General features: G+C 59.1%; 1 protein-coding gene across 1 annotated transcript in view; it reads right to left on the bottom strand.

Moving 5' to 3' along the window:
- Positions 1 to 17,027, bottom strand: part of UBE2L6 (ubiquitin conjugating enzyme E2 L6) — a 74,429-nt gene extending 57,402 nt beyond the window's left edge. Inside the window, exon 1 of the mRNA XM_069233059.1 lies at positions 16,890 to 17,027. Coding sequence (XP_069089160.1) covers positions 16,890 to 16,916 — 27 coding nt within the window. The 5' untranslated portion in view covers positions 16,917 to 17,027. The remainder of the gene's footprint in view (positions 1 to 16,889) is intronic.
- Between the last annotated feature and the right edge of the window lie 443 nt (positions 17,028 to 17,470).

The following is a 17,470-nucleotide window of genomic DNA, read 5'->3' on the forward strand; positions in this document are numbered from 1 at the left end:
ACAGCAGTATTTGCTTTTGTAACAAGAGTTGTTGCCAACATTAATGCTTTTACTGCGGATGGCTAATTAACTGTCACCAGTGGGTTTACTACTAGCTAGTATTTCCTCTTTCATTGATGAGTAATATTAAGAGTTTGTGGTATCGGTACCATACTGCCGTACTTCGCCCAGAACGGGAGGCTTAGAAAGCCTGCAGACTTCATCTTATAATAAAGCGAGTTCTAATGACAGGCAGGGGCACCATGCAGGGACTCGTCCCATGCTGGTCTATTCTGGAAACACTGAGTGGCTGGAGCACGGTTGAAGATCTGTCTCCAGGGCACACCATAAAGTTGAGAGCATAGGGCTGGCGGGCACCACAGGGAATACATATTTGTATTCGGTTTTATCAAATTCAGATTGGCGACACAGTAGATTGCACATATTCTGTAACCCAACCCATCTTACCATCTTAATGTCTTGGAACGCTCTTATCAAGAGAACCTGAAGACTTTGAAACAAGGCCCAATCAATGGCCACTACGGAGCCTTGAGGTCAGTATCTGATGTCCTTCTCCCTTCATCTACTGGAGTGGGGAATATTACGTGTGGAGAAGAGGACAGTATTGTTACCGGGCTTGTACTCCCTAGTACTGTGACTGCTTGCATAACCTCCAAAGTACCAACGTTATATGTAAATGGCTGCCCTCTGGGAAAAGACAGTCTTCAAGAACTTGTTGAACCAGAACTGTAAGGAGGTTGAGCCTAAGGACTCAAAGTATCACGGGTGTCAGAACGGGGGCTGGGTCTCCCCTCTGCACCACAACACAGCACATTCAGGTAACCTGATCCTTCAATGGAAAGATAAGAGTCCATATTGCTAACAGTGTCAGTGGCTCCACAGGTAAAACCTGACAGACAAGAAGCCACTTTGGAAAAACTAAGGAGTTAAAGTGTTCATTAGCTGCACTTTAAAATTAAACCCTCACTAAATAATGCTTCAAGTTTTCCCTCCATGGGATGTTCTGTCCGCACTTCAAACAAACAATTTCAGGTAAATATCCTGAATTTCTTCAGGCACACCTGGACTCTTGCTTTAAACTTTTGGTTTCTAATCCATTAACGGTCAATTAGCTGCATGTGTCGCACCCTCTAGGGTCTACGCCAGGCTGAATATGGTGTTCACCACAATAGTCCACAGCTGACTGAGTTAAATGCCCGCCATGGTCCTTGGATGGCCAAATGAGGTGTGCTCTACGGTCTACAGATGATGGAGTCTGGTGCCATCCACGGTCAACGCTTGACTGAGTCTAGTGCCATCCACTAAATCTAAAATTACTGAGTTAAGTGCCCGTCTCGAAAAAGCCACACACTATGGCGAGTAACACTATCAGGGAGAGCTATGTTTAGAGGTCACTGGCTCGTTTTGGCAAGTGAGGTCAAGCTGGCAAAGAACATGTGTTCTGTTCATTCGGAAATTGAATAAGCAATAAAGATGCCTTCAACTCTTGTTTTTATCTTGTCACATTTGCTGCGAGTTCAAAGGAAGGTCTCATGTCACAAACTGCTCCCTATTTTATCCTGGAGAACGCTGTTACTTTTCCTTCTCTGTCTGTAGAGGTGAAGGATTTTGTAAAGTATAAAGTCGGATACTCGTGCTGGGGTACAAGAAGTGTGGAAGAAAAGGGAACGGGAGGTTTCTTTCTTTAGAACACACAACATTTAATAGCTCATAAATTTATTTGTGAAACCAGATTTCCACACATCATTGCTTCTATGCTTTATGGTTTTATCAGTAAACTGTATGTCAGTGAGAACGTTTGTGGTTATTTCAAAGGAAAATTAGCTGTCCATAAATAATGTACCACATCATGCTTTGAAAATATATTTCTTAAAAGCGAGAGTTTTTAACCCTGAGCAGAGAAACTTTTCCTCTCTCACCCTGATAAAAATTGTATTAGTGACTAACAGGCAAGCCAGGGGTTAAGTGTACCCTGTTTGTGGGCTAGATTCTTATTAGACGTGGAGCACATATTTGAAAGGTGCTCTGATGTGTGATAGTGAAGAAAAAGGCGACTGTGAAATAAAATACTTTCCTAGAATCACATAATCTGAGACAAGTTTATTCGTGAAGCACATTACAATTATGTGGAACAGATTAGTCAAGCCACTAGCCCTGCAGGACTGTTGACATGATGATACACAATGAAAATGAGGCAGTATTAGCATTTTCTGAGGGGAGACACGAACCCAACTTTTTTATAGCCTTTAACCCACTTAATGTCAGCCAGATTTGTATAACATTGTCATTTAGTCAGCGTTATCCCACAGGGCTGCACTAAAGTGGACTGTAGGAACATCAGAACTGTTGGATCTTTACCTACAAAATCCCTCCAATGCTTGCATCTATGTGGCAGAGGTGCCAGGCAAAAATACTACAATAGAGAAATACGACTATAACATCAACCCCTCTGTTAAACTGGCTCTCTCTTGGTTTGCAGAACAGATTGTGTTGTGCCCTTACATCCTGAACTTACAGATCAAGAACGCTTACAAGTTCCCACTGGAAACTGGACTTCGGGTTCACACATGATGTCTCAACAGAAACTGATCAAAGGTTTTCAGAACCAGGACCATCTCCCACACTAAACAGAACTGGAGTCCACACCGGGGGTGTGAAAGTACAGAATCACCATAATGCTCTGGGACTGAACAGACAGATACAGGCACCATAGTTATACAGGCGCTCAATAGTGAAGGTCCTGGGAAGCAGCTCAGCCACTCAGGCAATACTTCCCTTTGCACTTGTTTCTCTAGACCAGTGGTCTAGAAACTGGAAATGATCCCCGGGGGGGGGGGGGGGGGGGGGGGGGAGAGACAGGCTCTGGCCAAAAGTAGTAGTATGCTGATACCATGGCTTTGTTTCAAGCTGAAGTCATCACTAACATGTGAGCATGTGTCAAAAGGGAAGGGACTCCAAATACTCTTCAAAACCCTGTAGATACATTTACACGCTAGTAGGGGATGTCTGACCAGAATAATGTGTTTGGCATTATGTATTTGATTGCATGTTTAAAATAGTAACTGAACTGCAATGTTTAAATAAGTCTAGAAATATTTAAAGATTTGTGAGCTTGTACAGCAGATGATACAAGGCCAGACCACTGAACTAGCTTGCTCTGAATCGAAGCCCAGCAGAAGGCCACAGCTTTTAGGCAGCACCAGCGAAGTGTGGGAGAGGAACTTTTACCAGCAGAAGGGAATCCTACTTTGACCAAAGTTGAATGTGTGTCAGCCTCTCCCCGCCAAACGGGTACGACCAGTTTAGGGAAAGTGCTCCTCGCACACGGGCTTGGAAACGCGATAGGTGCGTTGTCCAAGATGACCCAAGAATAGCCTTACACTTACAGATTACTCAAGGAAAAGTGCAGGGAAAGAACGGAAACCTCACAGGGCCGGGCAGCACAACTTTTCCGAGCCATTGAGAGCACTTTCGGAGTGAGAACTTCACAGGCATTTTCTTACATACATAACAATGAAACTGTCATGTGTAAAGTAAAAACATTTTGAAACAGAAGGGCAATTTCAAAGAAAAATCAGATAAAGCCTTATATAAAAGCAAAACAGCGTGCAGGACAGTAAACATGCCCAGATTACAGAGATAGGAGCCGGGTTTACCTTTGTTTAAAAGGCAAGCACGTAATATGTTCAATAGTCTGAATTGCAAACGAGGAACGAACGTTCTTTTAGAAATCAATACAGAAGGAGCTCACTGGAACACGGAGACTCGCGCCCTAGGAGTGCAAGGGCTGATGTCACAGAACCTGGGGCCTGCACTTTTGGGAGACATTAGTGCTGTCAGTCAGGACCAAGCCCCACCGATGGCATGCCCTGGTGGTTAAGGCTGTGGGAGAGCACAGTACCTAGGGGCTGTATTATGAAGAGATGGGGAGGTATAAACCAGAAGGAAGCCTCACTGGGGAACGGTGGCTCTGCCAGGCTATGAGAGCACAGAACCGAGGGGCGGTAATATGAAGCAACGGAGTGGGGGCGGGGTACAAGCAAGGAGGGAGCCTCCCTGGGGTACGCAGGCTGTACTAGAAGAGATGGAAATCTGAGCCAGAAGGAAGCCTTACTAGGTCATGGGGTCCATTCCTTGGGGCTCAGGCTATAAGATCAGAGAACCTGGGGGGTGCAATTATGGAAAAGATTATGGTCTGAACCAAAAGGGACATCGATGAGGACTTATTCCCTGAGGTGCAGGGAATGACGGTACAAAACATGGGGTACTAGTTATGGAAGATATGGACTATCAGAGACAGGATGAAGCCTCGTTGGGGCATGCGGTGCAGTGAACCAGGGGATCCATGGGAGAGGTAGAGGGTCTGAGCCAACAGGTCTCATGCTGGGGTGCAGACCGTGAAGGCACAGAACCTCTGTGGTAGTTATGGAAGAGATGGGGAGGCTGAGACGGGAGGGGCCTCGGTGAGGCGGGGGTCGTCTCATCCTGGGGTGCAGACCGTGAGGGCACAGAGGGGTCTGGTTATGGAAGAGATGGGAAGCCTGGGCCAGGAGGGGGGCTCGCTAGGGGCAGTGTGTGTGGAGGGTCTCATCCTGTGGTGTAGACAGTGAGGGCACAGAGGGGTCTGGTTATGGAAGAGATGGGAAGCCTGGGCCAGGAGGGGGGCTCGCTAGGGGCAGTGTGTGTGGAGGGTCTCATCCTGGGGTGCGGACCGTGAGGGCACAGAGGGGTCTGGTTATGGAAGAGATGGGAAGCCTGGGCCAGGAGGGGGGCTCGCTAGGGGCAGTGTGTGTGGAGGGTCTCATCCTGGGGTGCGGACAGTGAGGGCACAGAGGGGTCTGGTTATGGAAGAGATGGGAAGCCTGGGCCAGGAGGGGGGCTCGCTAGCGGCAGTGTGTGTGGAGGGTCTCATCCTGGGGTGCAGACCGCGAGGGCACAGAGGGGTCTGGTTATGGAAGAGATGGGAAGCCTGGGCCAGGAGGGGGCCTCGCTAGGGGCAGTGTGTGTGGAGGGTCTCATCCTGGGGTGCAGACCGCGAGGGCACAGAGGGGTCTGGTTATGGAAGAGATGGGAAGCCTGGGCCAGGAGGGGGGCTCGCTAGGGGCAGTGTGTGTGGAGGGTCTCATCCTGGGGTGCGGACCGCGAGGGCACAGAGGGGTCTGGTTATGGAAGAGATGGGAAGCCTGGGCCAGGAGGGGGGCTCGCTAGGGGCAGTGTGTGTGGAGGGTCTCATCCTGGGGTGCGGACCGTGAGGGCACAGAGGGGTCTGGTTATGGAAGAGATGGGAAGCCTGGGCCAGGAGGGGGGCTCGCTAGGGGCAGTGTGTGTGGAGGGTCTCATCCTGGGGTGCGGACAGTGAGGGCACAGAGGGGTCTGGTTATGGAAGAGATGGGAAGCCTGGGCCAGGAGGGGGGCTCGCTAGCGGCAGTGTGTGTGGAGGGTCTCATCCTGGGGTGCGGACAGTGAGGGCACAGAGGGGTCTGGTTATGGAAGAGATGGGAAGCCTGGGCCAGGAGGGGGGCTCGCTAGCGGCAGTGTGTGTGGAGGGTCTCATCCTGGGGTGCAGACCGCGAGGGCACAGAGGGGTCTGGTTATGGAAGAGATGGGAAGCCTGGGCCAGGAGGGGGCCTCGCTAGGGGCAGTGTGTGTGGAGGGTCTCATCCTGGGGTGCAGACCGTGAGGGCACAGAGGGGTCTGGTTATGGAAGAGATGGGAAGCCTGGGCCAGGAGGGGGGCTCGCTAGGGGCAGTGTGTGTGGAGGGTCTCATCCTGGGGTGCAGACCGTGAGGGCACAGAGGGGTCTGGTTATGGAAGAGATGGGAAGCCTGGGCCAGGAGGGGGGCTCGCTAGGGGCAGTGTGTGTGGAGGGTCTCATCCTGGGGTGCAGACCGTGAGGGCACAGAGGGGTCTGGTTATGGAAGAGATGGGAAGCCTGGGCCAGGAGGGGGCCTCGCTAGGGGCAGTGTGTGTGGAGGGTCTCATCCTGGGGTGCAGACCGTGAGGGCACAGAGGGGTCTGGTTATGGAAGAGATGGGAAGCCTGGGCCAGGAGGGGGCCTCGCTAGGGGCAGTGTGTGTGGAGGGTCTCATCCTGGGGTGCAGACCGTGAGGGCACAGAGGGGTCTGGTTATGGAAGAGATGGGAAGCCTGGGCCAGGAGGGGGGCCTCGCTAGGGGCAGTGTGTGTGGAGGGTCTCATCCTGGGGTGCAGACCGTGAGGGCACAGAGGGGTCTGGTTATGGAAGAGATGGGAAGCCTGGGCCAGGAGGGGGGCCTCGCTAGGGGCAGTGTGTGTGGAGGGTCTCATCCTGGGGTGCAGACCGTGAGGGCACAGAGGGGTCTGGTTATGGAAGAGATGGGAAGCCTGGGCCAGGAGGGGGGCCTCGCTAGGGGCAGTGTGTGTGGAGGGTCTCATCCTGGGGTGCAGACCGTGAGGGCACAGAGGGGTCTGGTTATGGAAGAGATGGGAAGCCTGCGCCAGGAGGGGGGCCTCGCTAGGGGCAGTGTGTGTGGAGGGTCTCATCCTGGGGTGCAGACCGTGAGGGCACAGAGGGGTCTGGTTATGGAAGAGATGGGAAGCCTGCGCCAGGAGGGGGGCCTCGCTAGGGGCAGTGTGTGTGGAGGGTCTCATCCTGGGGTGCAGACCGTGAGGGCACAGAGGGGTCTGGTTATGGAAGAGATGGGAAGCCTGCGCCAGGAGGGGGGCCTCGCTAGGGGCAGTGTGTGTGGAGGGTCTCATCCTGGGGTGCAGACCGTGAGGGCACAGAGGGGTCTGGTTATGGAAGAGATGGGAAGCCTGCGCCAGGAGGGGGGCCTCGCTAGGGGCAGTGTGTGGGGAGGGTCTCATCCTGGGGTGCAGACCGTGAGGGCACAGAGGGGTCTGGTTATGGAAGAGATGGGAAGCCTGGGCCAGGAGGGGGGCCTCGCTAGGGGCAGTGTGTGGAGAGGGTCTCATCCTGGGGTGCAGACAGTGAGGGCACAGAGGGGTCTGGTTATGGAAGAGATGGGAAGCCTGGGCCAGGAGGGGGGCCTCGCTAGGGGCAGAGTGTGGAGAGGGTCTCATCCTGGGGTGCAGACAGTGAGGGCACAGAGGGGTCTGGTTATGGAAGAGATGGGAAGCCTGGGCCAGGAGGGGGCCTCGCTAGGGGCAGTGTGTGTGGAGGGTCTCATCCTGGGGTGCAGACCGTGAGGGCACAGAGGGGTCTGGTTATGGAAGAGATGGGAAGCCTGGGCCAGGAGGGGGCCTCGCTAGGGGCAGTGTGTGTGGAGGGTCTCATCCTGGGGTGCAGACCGTGAGGGCACAGAGGGGTCTGGTTATGGAAGAGATGGGAAGCCTGGGCCAGGAGGGGGCCTCGCTAGGGGCAGTGTGTGTGGAGGGTCTCATCCTGGGGTGCAGACCGTGAGGGCACAGAGGGGTCTGGTTATGGAAGAGATGGGAAGCCTGGGCCAGGAGGGGGCCTCGCTAGGGCAGTGTGTGTGGAGGGTCTCATCCTGGGGTGCAGACCGTGAGGGCACAGAGGGGTCTGGTTATGGAAGAGATGGGAAGCCTGGGCCAGGAGGGGGCCTCGCTAGGGGCAGTGTGTGTGGAGGGTCTCATCCTGGGGTGCAGACCGTGAGGGCACAGAGGGGTCTGGTTATGGAAGAGATGGGAAGCCTGGGCCAGGAGGGGGCCTCGCTAGGGGCAGTGTGTGTGGAGGGTCTCATCCTGGAGTGCAGACCGTGAGGGCACAGAGGGGTCTGGTTATGGAAGAGATGGGAAGCCTGGGCCAGGAGGGGGCCTCGCTAGGGGCAGTGTGTGTGGAGGGTCTCATCCTGGGGTGCAGACCGTGAGGGCACAGAGGGGTCTGGTTATGGAAGAGATGGGAAGCCTGGGCCAGGAGGGGGCCTCGCTAGGGGCAGTGTGTGTGGAGGGTCTCATCCTGGGGTGCAGACCGTGAGGGCACAGAGGGGTCTGGTTATGGAAGAGATGGGAAGCCTGGGCCAGGAGGGGGCCTCGCTAGGGGCAGTGTGTGTGGAGGGTCTCATCCTGGGGTGCAGACCGTGAGGGCACAGAGGGGTCTGGTTATGGAAGAGATGGGAAGCCTGGGCCAGGAGGGGGGCCTCGCTAGGGGCAGTGTGTGTGGAGGGTCTCATCCTGGGGTGCAGACAGTGAGGGCACAGAGGGGTCTGGTTATGGAAGAGATGGGAAGCCTGGGCCAGGAGGGGGCCTCGCTAGGGGCAGTGTGTGGAGAGGGTCTCATCCTGGGGTGCAGACAGTGAGGGCACAGAGGGGTCTGGTTATGGAAGAGATGGGAAGCCTGGGCCAGGAGGGGGCCTCGCTAGGGGCAGTGTGTGTGGAGGGTCTCATCCTGGGGTGCAGACAGTGAGGGCACAGAGGGGTCTGGTTATGGAAGAGATGGGAAGCCTGGGCCAGGAGGGGGCCTCGCTAGGGGCAGTGTGTGTGGAGGGTCTCATCCTGGGGTGCGGACCGTGAGGGCACAGAGGGGTCTGGTTATGGAAGAGATGGGAAGCCTGGGCCAGGAGGGGGGCTCGCTAGGGGCAGTGTGTGTGGAGGGTCTCATCCTGGGGTGCAGACCGTGAGGGCACAGAGGGGTCTGGTTATGGAAGAGATGGGAAGCCTGCGCCAGGAGGGGGGCCTCGCTAGGGGCAGTGTGTGGAGAGGGTCTCATCCTGGGGTGCAGACAGTGAGGGCACAGAGGGGTCTGGTTATGGAAGAGATGGGAAGCCTGCGCCAGGAGGGGGGCCTCGCTAGGGGCAGTGTGTGTGGAGGGTCTCATCCTGGGGTGCAGACCGTGAGGGCACAGAGGGGTCTGGTTATGGAAGAGATGGGAAGCCTGGGCCAGGAGGGGGGCCTCGCTAGGGGCAGTGTGTGTGGAGGGTCTCATCCTGGGGTGCGGACAGTGAGGGCACAGAGGGGTCTGGTTATGGAAGAGATGGGAAGCCTGGGCCAGGAGGGGGGCTCGCTAGGGGCAGTGTGTGTGGAGGGTCTCATCCTGGGGTGCAGACCGCGAGGGCACAGAGGGGTCTGGTTATGGAAGAGATGGGAAGCCTGGGCCAGGAGGGGGCCTCCCTGGGGGCAGTGTGTGTGGAGGGTCTCATCCTGGGGTGCAGACCGCGAGGGCACAGAGGGGTCTGGTTATGGAAGAGATGGGAAGCCTGGGCCAGGAGGGGGCCTCGCTAGGGGCAGTGTGTGTGGAGGGTCTCATCCTGGGGTGCAGACCGCGAGGGCACAGAGGGGTCTGGTTATGGAAGAGATGGGAATGCTGAGCCAGGAGGGGGCCTCGCTAGGGGCAGTGTGTGTGGAGGGTCTCATCCTGGGGTGCAGACCGCGAGGGCACAGAGGGGTCTGGTTATGGAAGAGATGGGAATGCTGAGCCAGGAGGGGGCCTCGCTAGGGGCAGTGTGTGTGGAGGGTCTCATCCTGGGGTGCAGACAGTGAGGGCACAGAGGGGTCTGGTTATGGAAGAGATGGGAAGCCTGGGCCAGGAGGGGGGCTCGCTAGGGGCAGTGTGTGTGGAGGGTCTCATCCTGGGGTGCAGACCGTGAGGGCACAGAGGGGTCTGGTTATGGAAGAGATGGGAATGCTGAGCCAGGAGGGGGGCTCGCTAGGGGCAGTGTGTGTGGAGGGTCTCATCCTGGGGTGCAGACCGTGAGGGCACAGAGGGGTCTGGTTATGGAAGAGATGGGAATGCTGAGCCAGGAGGGGGGCTCGCTAGGGGCAGTGTGTGTGGAGGGTCTCATCCTGGGGTGCAGACAGTGAGGGCACAGAGGGGTCTGGTTATGGAAGAGATGGGAAGCCTGGGCCAGGAGGGGGGCTCGCTAGGGGCAGTGTGTGTGGAGGGTCTCATCCTGGGGTGCAGACAGTGAGGGCACAGAGGGGTCTGGTTATGGAAGAGATGGGAAGCCTGGGCCAGGAGGGGGCTCGCTAGGGGCAGTGTGTGTGGAGGGTCTCATCCTGGGGTGCAGACAGTGAGGGCACAGAGGGGTCTGGTTATGGAAGAGATGGGAAGCCTGGGCCAGGAGGGGGCCTCGCTAGGGGCAGTGTGTGTGGAGGGTCTCATCCTGGGGTGCAGACCGTGAGGGCACAGAGGGGTCTGGTTATGGAAGAGATGGGAAGCCTGGGCCAGGAGGGGGCCTCGCTAGGGGCAGTGTGTGTGGAGGGTCTCATCCTGGGGTGCAGACTGTGAGGGCACAGAGGGGTCTGGTTATGGAAGAGATGGGAAGCCTGGGCCAGGAGGGGGCCTCGCTAGGGGCAGTGTGTGTGGAGGGTCTCATCCTGGGGTGCAGACCGTGAGGGCACAGAGGGGTCTCGTTATGGAAGAGATGGGAAGCCTGGGCCAGGAGGGGGGCTCGCTAGGGGCAGTGTGTGTGGAGGGTTTCATCCTGGGGTGCAGACCGTGAGGGCACAGAGGGGTCTGGTTATGGAAGAGATGGGAAGCCTGGGCCAGGAGGGGGGCTCGCTAGGGGCAGTGTGTGTGGAGGGTCTCATCCTGGGGTGCAGACCGTGAGGGCACAGAGGGGTCTGGTTATGGAAGAGATGGGAAGCCTGGGCCAGGAGGGGGGCTCCCTGGGGGCAGTGTGTGTGGAGGGTCTCATCCTGGGGTGCAGACCGTGAGGGCACAGAGGGGTCTGGTTATGGAAGAGATGGGAAGCCTGGGCCAGGAGGGGGCCTCGCTAGGGGCAGTGTGTGTGGAGGGTCTCATCCTGGGGTGCAGACCGTGAGGGCACAGAGGGGTCTGGTTATGGAAGAGATGGGAAGCCTGGGCCAGGAGGGGGCCTCGCTAGGGGCAGTGTGTGTGGAGGGTCTCATCCTGGGGTGCAGACCGTGAGGGCACAGAGGGGTCTGGTTATGGAAGAGATGGGAAGCCTGGGCCAGGAGGGGGCCTCGCTAGGGGCAGTGTGTGTGGAGGGTCTCATCCTGGGGTGCAGACCGTGAGGGCACAGAGGGGTCTGGTTATGGAAGACATGGGAATGCTGAGCCAGGAGGGGGGCTCGCTAGGGGCAGTGTGTGTGGAGGGTCTCATCCTGGGGTGCAGACCGTGAGGGCACAGAGGGGTCTGGTTATGGAAGAGATGGGAAGCCTGGGCCAGGAGGGGGCCTCGCTAGGGGCAGTGTGTGTGGAGGGTCTCATCCTGGGGTGCAGACCGTGAGGGCACAGAGGGGTCTGGTTATGGAAGAGATGGGAAGCCTGGGCCAGGAGGGGGCCTCGCTAGGGGCAGTGTGTGTGGAGGGTCTCATCCTGGGGTGCAGACCGTGAGGGCACAGAGGGGTCTGGTTATGGAAGAGATGGGAAGCCTGGGCCAGGAGGGGGCCTCGCTAGGGGCAGTGTGTGTGGAGGGTCTCATCCTGGGGTGCAGACCGTGAGGGCACAGAGGGGTCTGGTTATGGAAGAGATGGGAAGCCTGGGCCAGGAGGGGGGCCTCGCTAGGGGCAGTGTGTGTGGAGGGTCTCATCCTGGGGTGCAGACCGTGAGGGCACAGAGGGGTCTGGTTATGGAAGAGATGGGAAGCCTGGGCCAGGAGGGGGCCTCGCTAGGGGCAGTGTGTGTGGAGGGTCTCATCCTGGGGTGCAGACCGTGAGGGCACAGAGGGGTCTGGTTATGGAAGAGATGGGAAGCCTGGGCCAGGAGGGGGGCCTCGCTAGGGGCAGTGTGTGTGGAGGGTCTCATCCTGGGGTGCAGACAGTGAGGGCACAGAGGGGTCTGGTTATGGAAGAGATGGGAAGCCTGGGCCAGGAGGGGGCCTCGCTAGGGGCAGTGTGTGTGGAGGGTCTCATCCTGGGGTGCAGACCGTGAGGGCACAGAGGGGTCTGGTTATGGAAGAGATGGGAAGCCTGGGCCAGGAGGGGGCCTCGCTAGGGGCAGTGTGTGTGGAGGGTCTCATCCTGGGGTGCAGACCGTGAGGGCACAGAGGGGTCTGGTTATGGAAGAGATGGGAAGCCTGGGCCAGGAGGGGGCCTCGCTAGGGGCAGTGTGTGGAGAGGGTCTCATCCTGGGGTGCAGACAGTGAGGGCACAGAGGGGTCTGGTTATGGAAGAGATGGGAATGCTGAGCCAGGAGGGGGGCTCGCTAGGGGCAGTGTGGGTGGAGGGTCTCATCCTGGGGTGCAGACCGTGAGGGCACAGAGGGGTCTGGTTATGGAAGAGATGGGAAGCCTGGGCCAGGAGGGGGCCTCGCTAGGGGCAGTGTGTGTGGAGGGTCTCATCCTGGGGTGCAGACCGTGAGGGCACAGAGGGGTCTGGTTATGGAAGAGATGGGAAGCCTGGGCCAGGAGGGGGCCTCGCTAGGGGCAGTGTGTGTGGAGGGTCTCATCCTGGGGTGCAGACCGTGAGGGCACAGAGGGGTCTGGTTATGGAAGAGATGGGAAGCCTGGGCCAGGAGGGGGGCTCGCTAGGGGCAGTGTGTGTGGAGGGTCTCATCCTGGGGTGCAGACCGTGAGGGCACAGAGGGGTCTGGTTATGGAAGAGATGGGAAGCCTGCGCCAGGAGGGGGCCTCGCTAGGGGCAGTGTGTGGAGAGGGTCTCATCCTGGGGTGCAGACAGTGAGGGCACAGAGGGGTCTGGTTATGGAAGAGATGGGAATGCTGAGCCAGGAGGGGGGCTCGCTAGGGGCAGTGTGTGTGGAGGGTCTCATCCTGGGGTGCAGACCGTGAGGGCACAGAGGGGTCTGGTTATGGAAGAGATGGGAAGCCTGGGCCAGGAGGGGGCCTCGCTAGGGGCAGTGTGTGTGGAGGGTCTCATCCTGGGCTGCAGACCGCGAGGGCACAGAGGGGTCTGGTTATGGAAGAGATGGGAAGCCTGGGCCAGGAGGGGGCCTCGCTAGGGGCAGTGTGTGTGGAGGGTCTCATCCTGGGATGCAGACCGCGAGGGCACAGAGGGGTCTGGTTATGGAAGAGATGGGAAGCCTGCGCCAGGAGGGGGGCCTCGCTAGGGGCAGTGTGTGGAGAGGGTCTCATCCTGGGGTGCAGACCGCGAGGGCACAGAGGGGTCTGGTTATGGAAGAGATGGGAAGCCTGGGCCAGGAGGGGGCCTCGCTAGGGGCAGTGTGTGGAGGGTCTCATCCTGGGGTGCAGACAGTGAGGGCACAGAGGGGTCTGGTTATGGAAGAGATGGGAAGCCTGGGCCAGGAGGGGGGCTCGCTAGGGGCAGTGTGTGGAGAGGGTCTCATCCTGGGGTGCAGACCGCGAGGGCACAGAGGGGTCTGGTTATGGAAGAGATGGGAAGCCTGGGCCAGGAGGGGGCCTCGCTAGGGGCAGTGTGTGTGGAGGGTCTCATCCTGGGGTGCAGACAGTGAGGGCACAGAGGGGTCTGGTTATGGAAGAGATGGGAAGCCTGGGCCAGGAGGTGGGCCTCGCTAGGGGCAGTGTGTGTGGAGGGTCTCATCCTGGGGTGCAGACAGTGAGGGCACAGAGGGGTCTGGTTATGGAAGAGATTGGAAGCCTGGGCCAGGAGGGGGGCTCGCTAGGGGCAGTGTGTGTGGAGGGTCTCATCCTGGGGTGCAGACCGTGAGGGCACAGAGGGGTCTGGTTATGGAAGAGATGGGAAGCCTGGGCCAGGAGGGGGCCTCGCTAGGGGCAGTGTGTGTGGAGGGTCTCATCCTGGGGTGCAGACCGTGAGGGCACAGAGGGGTCTGGTTATGGAAGAGATGGGAAGCCTGGGCCAGGAGGGGGCCTCGCTAGGGGCAGTGTGTGTGGAGGGTCTCATCCTGGGGTGCAGACCGTGAGGGCACAGAGGGGTCTGGTTATGGAAGAGATGGGAAGCCTGGGCCAGGAGGGGGCCTCGCTAGGGGCAGTGTGTGTGGAGGGTCTCATCCTGGGGTGCAGACCGTGAGGGCACAGAGGGGTCTGGTTATGGAAGAGATGGGAAGCCTGGGCCAGGAGGGGGCCTCGCTAGGGGCAGTGTGTGTGGAGGGTCTCATCCTGGGGTGCAGACCGCGAGGGCACAGAGGGGTCTGGTTATGGAAGAGATGGGAAGCCTGGGCCAGGAGGGGGCCTCGCTAGGGGCAGTGTGTGTGGAGGGTCTCATCCTGGGATGCAGACCGTGAGGGCACAGAGGGGTCTGGTTATGGAAGAGATGGGAAGCCTGCGCCAGGAGGGGGGCCTCGCTAGGGGCAGTGTGTGGAGAGGGTCTCATCCTGGGGTGCAGACCGCGAGGGCACAGAGGGGTCTGGTTATGGAAGAGATGGGAAGCCTGGGCCAGGAGGGGGCCTCGCTAGGGGCAGTGTGTGTGGAGGGTCTCATCCTGGGGTGCAGACAGTGAGGGCACAGAGGGGTCTGGTTATGGAAGAGATGGGAAGCCTGGGCCAGGAGGGGGGCTCGCTAGGGGCAGTGTGTGGAGAGGGTCTCATCCTGGGGTGCAGACCGCGAGGGCACAGAGGGGTCTGGTTATGGAAGAGATGGGAAGCCTGGGCCAGGAGGGGGCCTCGCTAGGGGCAGTGTGTGTGAGGGTCTCATCCTGGGGTGCAGACAGTGAGGGCACAGAGGGGTCTGGTTATGGAAGAGATGGGAAGCCTGGGCCAGGAGGGGGGCCTCGCTAGGGGCAGTGTGTGTGGAGGGTCTCATCCTGGGGTGCAGACAGTGAGGGCACAGAGGGGTCTGGTTATGGAAGAGATGGGAAGCCTGGGCCAGGAGGGGGGCTCGCTAGGGGCAGTGTGTGTGGAGGGTCTCATCCTGGGGTGCAGACCGTGAGGGCACAGAGGGGTCTGGTTATGGAAGAGATGGGAAGCCTGGGCCAGGAGGGGGCCTCGCTAGGGGCAGTGTGTGTGTGGAGGGTCTCATCCTGGGATGCAGACCGTGAGGGCACAGAGGGGTCTGGTTATGGAAGAGATGGGAAGCCTGGGCCAGGAGGGGGGCTCGCTAGGGGCAGTGTGTGTGGAGGGTCTCATCCTGGGGTGCAGACCGTGAGGGCACAGAGGGGTCTGGTTATGGAAGAGATGGGAAGCCTGGGCCAGGAGGGGGCCTCGCTAGGGGCAGTGTGTGTGGAGGGTCTCATCCTGGGGTGCAGACCGTGAGGGCACAGAGGGGTCTGGTTATGGAAGAGATGGGAAGCCTGGGCCAGGAGGGGGCCTCGCTAGGGGCAGTGTGTGTGGAGGGTCTCATCCTGGGGTGCAGACAGTGAGGGCACAGAGGGGTCTGGTTATGGAAGAGATGGGAAGCCTGGGCCAGGAGGGGGGCTCGCTAGGGGCAGTGTGTGGAGAGGGTCTCATCCTGGGGTGCAGACCGCGAGGGCACAGAGGGGTCTGGTTATGGAAGAGATGGGAAGCCTGGGCCAGGAGGGGGCCTCGCTAGGGGCAGTGTGTGTGGAGGGTCTCATCCTGGGGTGCAGACAGTGAGGGCACAGAGGGGTCTGGTTATGGAAGAGATGGGAAGCCTGGGCCAGGAGGGGGGCCTCGCTAGGGGCAGTGTGTGTGGAGGGTCTCATCCTGGGGTGCAGACAGTGAGGGCACAGAGGGGTCTGGTTATGGAAGAGATGGGAAGCCTGGGCCAGGAGGGGGGCTCGCTAGGGGCAGTGTGTGTGGAGGGTCTCATCCTGGGGTGCAGACCGTGAGGGCACAGAGGGGTCTGGTTATGGAAGAGATGGGAAGCCTGGGCCAGGAGGGGGGCTCGCTAGGGGCAGTGTGTGTGGAGGGTCTCATCCTGGGGTGCAGACCACGAGGGCACAGAGGGGTCTGGTTATGGAAGAGATGGGAAGCCTGGGCCAGGAGGGGGGCTCGCTAGGGGCAGTGTGTGTGGAGGGTCTCATCCTGGGGTGCAGACCACGAGGGCACAGAGGGGTCTGGTTATGGAAGAGATGGGAAGCCTGGGCCAGGAGGGGGCCTCGCTAGGGGCAGTGTGTGTGGAGGGTCTCATCCTGGGGTGCAGACAGTGAGGGCACAGAGGGGTCTGGTTATGGAAGAGATGGGAATGCTGAGCCAGGAGGGGGGCTCGCTAGGGGCAGTGTGTGTGGAGGGTCTCATCCTGGGGTGCAGACCGTGAGGGCACAGAGGGGTCTGGTTATGGAAGAGATGGGAAGCCTGGGCCAGGAGGGGGGCTCGCTAGGGGCAGTGTGTGTGGAGGGTCTCATCCTGGGGTGCAGACCGCGAGGGCACAGAGGGGTCTGGTTATGGAAGAGATGGGAAGCCTGGGCCAGGAGGGGGCCTCGCTAGGGGCAGTGTGTGTGGAGGGTCTCATCCTGGGGTGCAGACCGTGAGGGCACAGAGGGGTCTGGTTATGGAAGAGATGGGAAGCCTGGGCCAGGAGGGGGCCTCGCTAGGGGCAGTGTGTGTGGAGGGTCTCATCCTGGGGTGCAGACAGTGAGGGCACAGAGGGGTCTGGTTATGGAAGAGATGGGAAGCCTGGGCCAGGAGGGGGCCTCGCTAGGGGCAGTGTGTGTGGAGGGTCTCATCCTGGGGTGCAGACCGTGAGGGCACAGAGGGGTCTGGTTATGGAAGAGATGGGAAGCCTGGGCCAGGAGGGGGCCTCGCTAGGGGCAGTGTGTGTGGAGGGTCTCATCCTGGGGTGCAGACCGTGAGGGCACAGAGGGGTCTGGTTATGGAAGAGATGGGAAGCCTGGGCCAGGAGGGGGCCTCCCTGGGGGGGTGCTTACCCCGGGGTCACACTGGGACAGACGAGCTCCTGGGGGCCTGTGCCTACAGAGACAGGTATTCTCCAGGAAGAAGCCTCGTAGAGCAGGGGGTCCTGCCCGGTCAGGGTGGTCCCCACTCCAACCCTCTTGTTTCATTTCCTGGGTTCTCTGAAATGAAAGTGAAACTAAGGCCACCCCGCTCTCTTTCCCCGCTGGGGTCCCTCTGCCCCCGCAGGAGCAGTCACACCCACTCTACACATCTCCCAGTCCCTTGTCCCGTCTCCGACCGACCCCCCACCCCCAGCGAGCACCCCCTGCCCGGAGCTCCTACCTTCATCAGCCGCCGGCTGGTCGCCATCTTGGTTAATGACAGCAGTGACGCTGCAATCGAGCGCCGAGGTCATCGATGAAACGTGATAGCGCGCATGCGCCTATTGGGCTCATGGAAGCCGAGCGCCTATTTCATATATCAGAACTGCTTCAAGCGCACAAACGCTGAAGAAGTATGCGCTTGCACTGAGGAGGGCTTGAGCATCGGCCATGTTGGGGTCAGGCCGGAAGTAATTACCATATGAAGATGTTATCCCACCCCCTCCCTATCCGATCATGGAACAATAACAACCATGACACCGCGCCTGACCCCAAGAGGGCGGCTTCAGAGGACTAAGCCAGGCTCCCTGCCCAGTCGAACTCAGGCTCCTGGTGTGAAGACCCACGGAAGTAGCGACTGTGGTTGCCATCGTTACAGTGTGGACTTCCGTGTCTGTCGAGGCGTCTCCGGAAGGACCAGTCTCGCGCACACCTGTACCTGAGTGACTGAAACCGAGGGGCCGGGCGCCGGTATTTTCAAAATAATAGTTAGGTTAAATATCTCTGTATCATTGGTGTAACGGCTGCCACGTTCGCCAGGTC

This window comes from Pleurodeles waltl, chromosome 4_2 (assembly GCF_031143425.1).
Source record: "Pleurodeles waltl isolate 20211129_DDA chromosome 4_2, aPleWal1.hap1.20221129, whole genome shotgun sequence".
NCBI lineage: Eukaryota > Metazoa > Chordata > Amphibia > Caudata > Salamandridae > Pleurodeles > Pleurodeles waltl.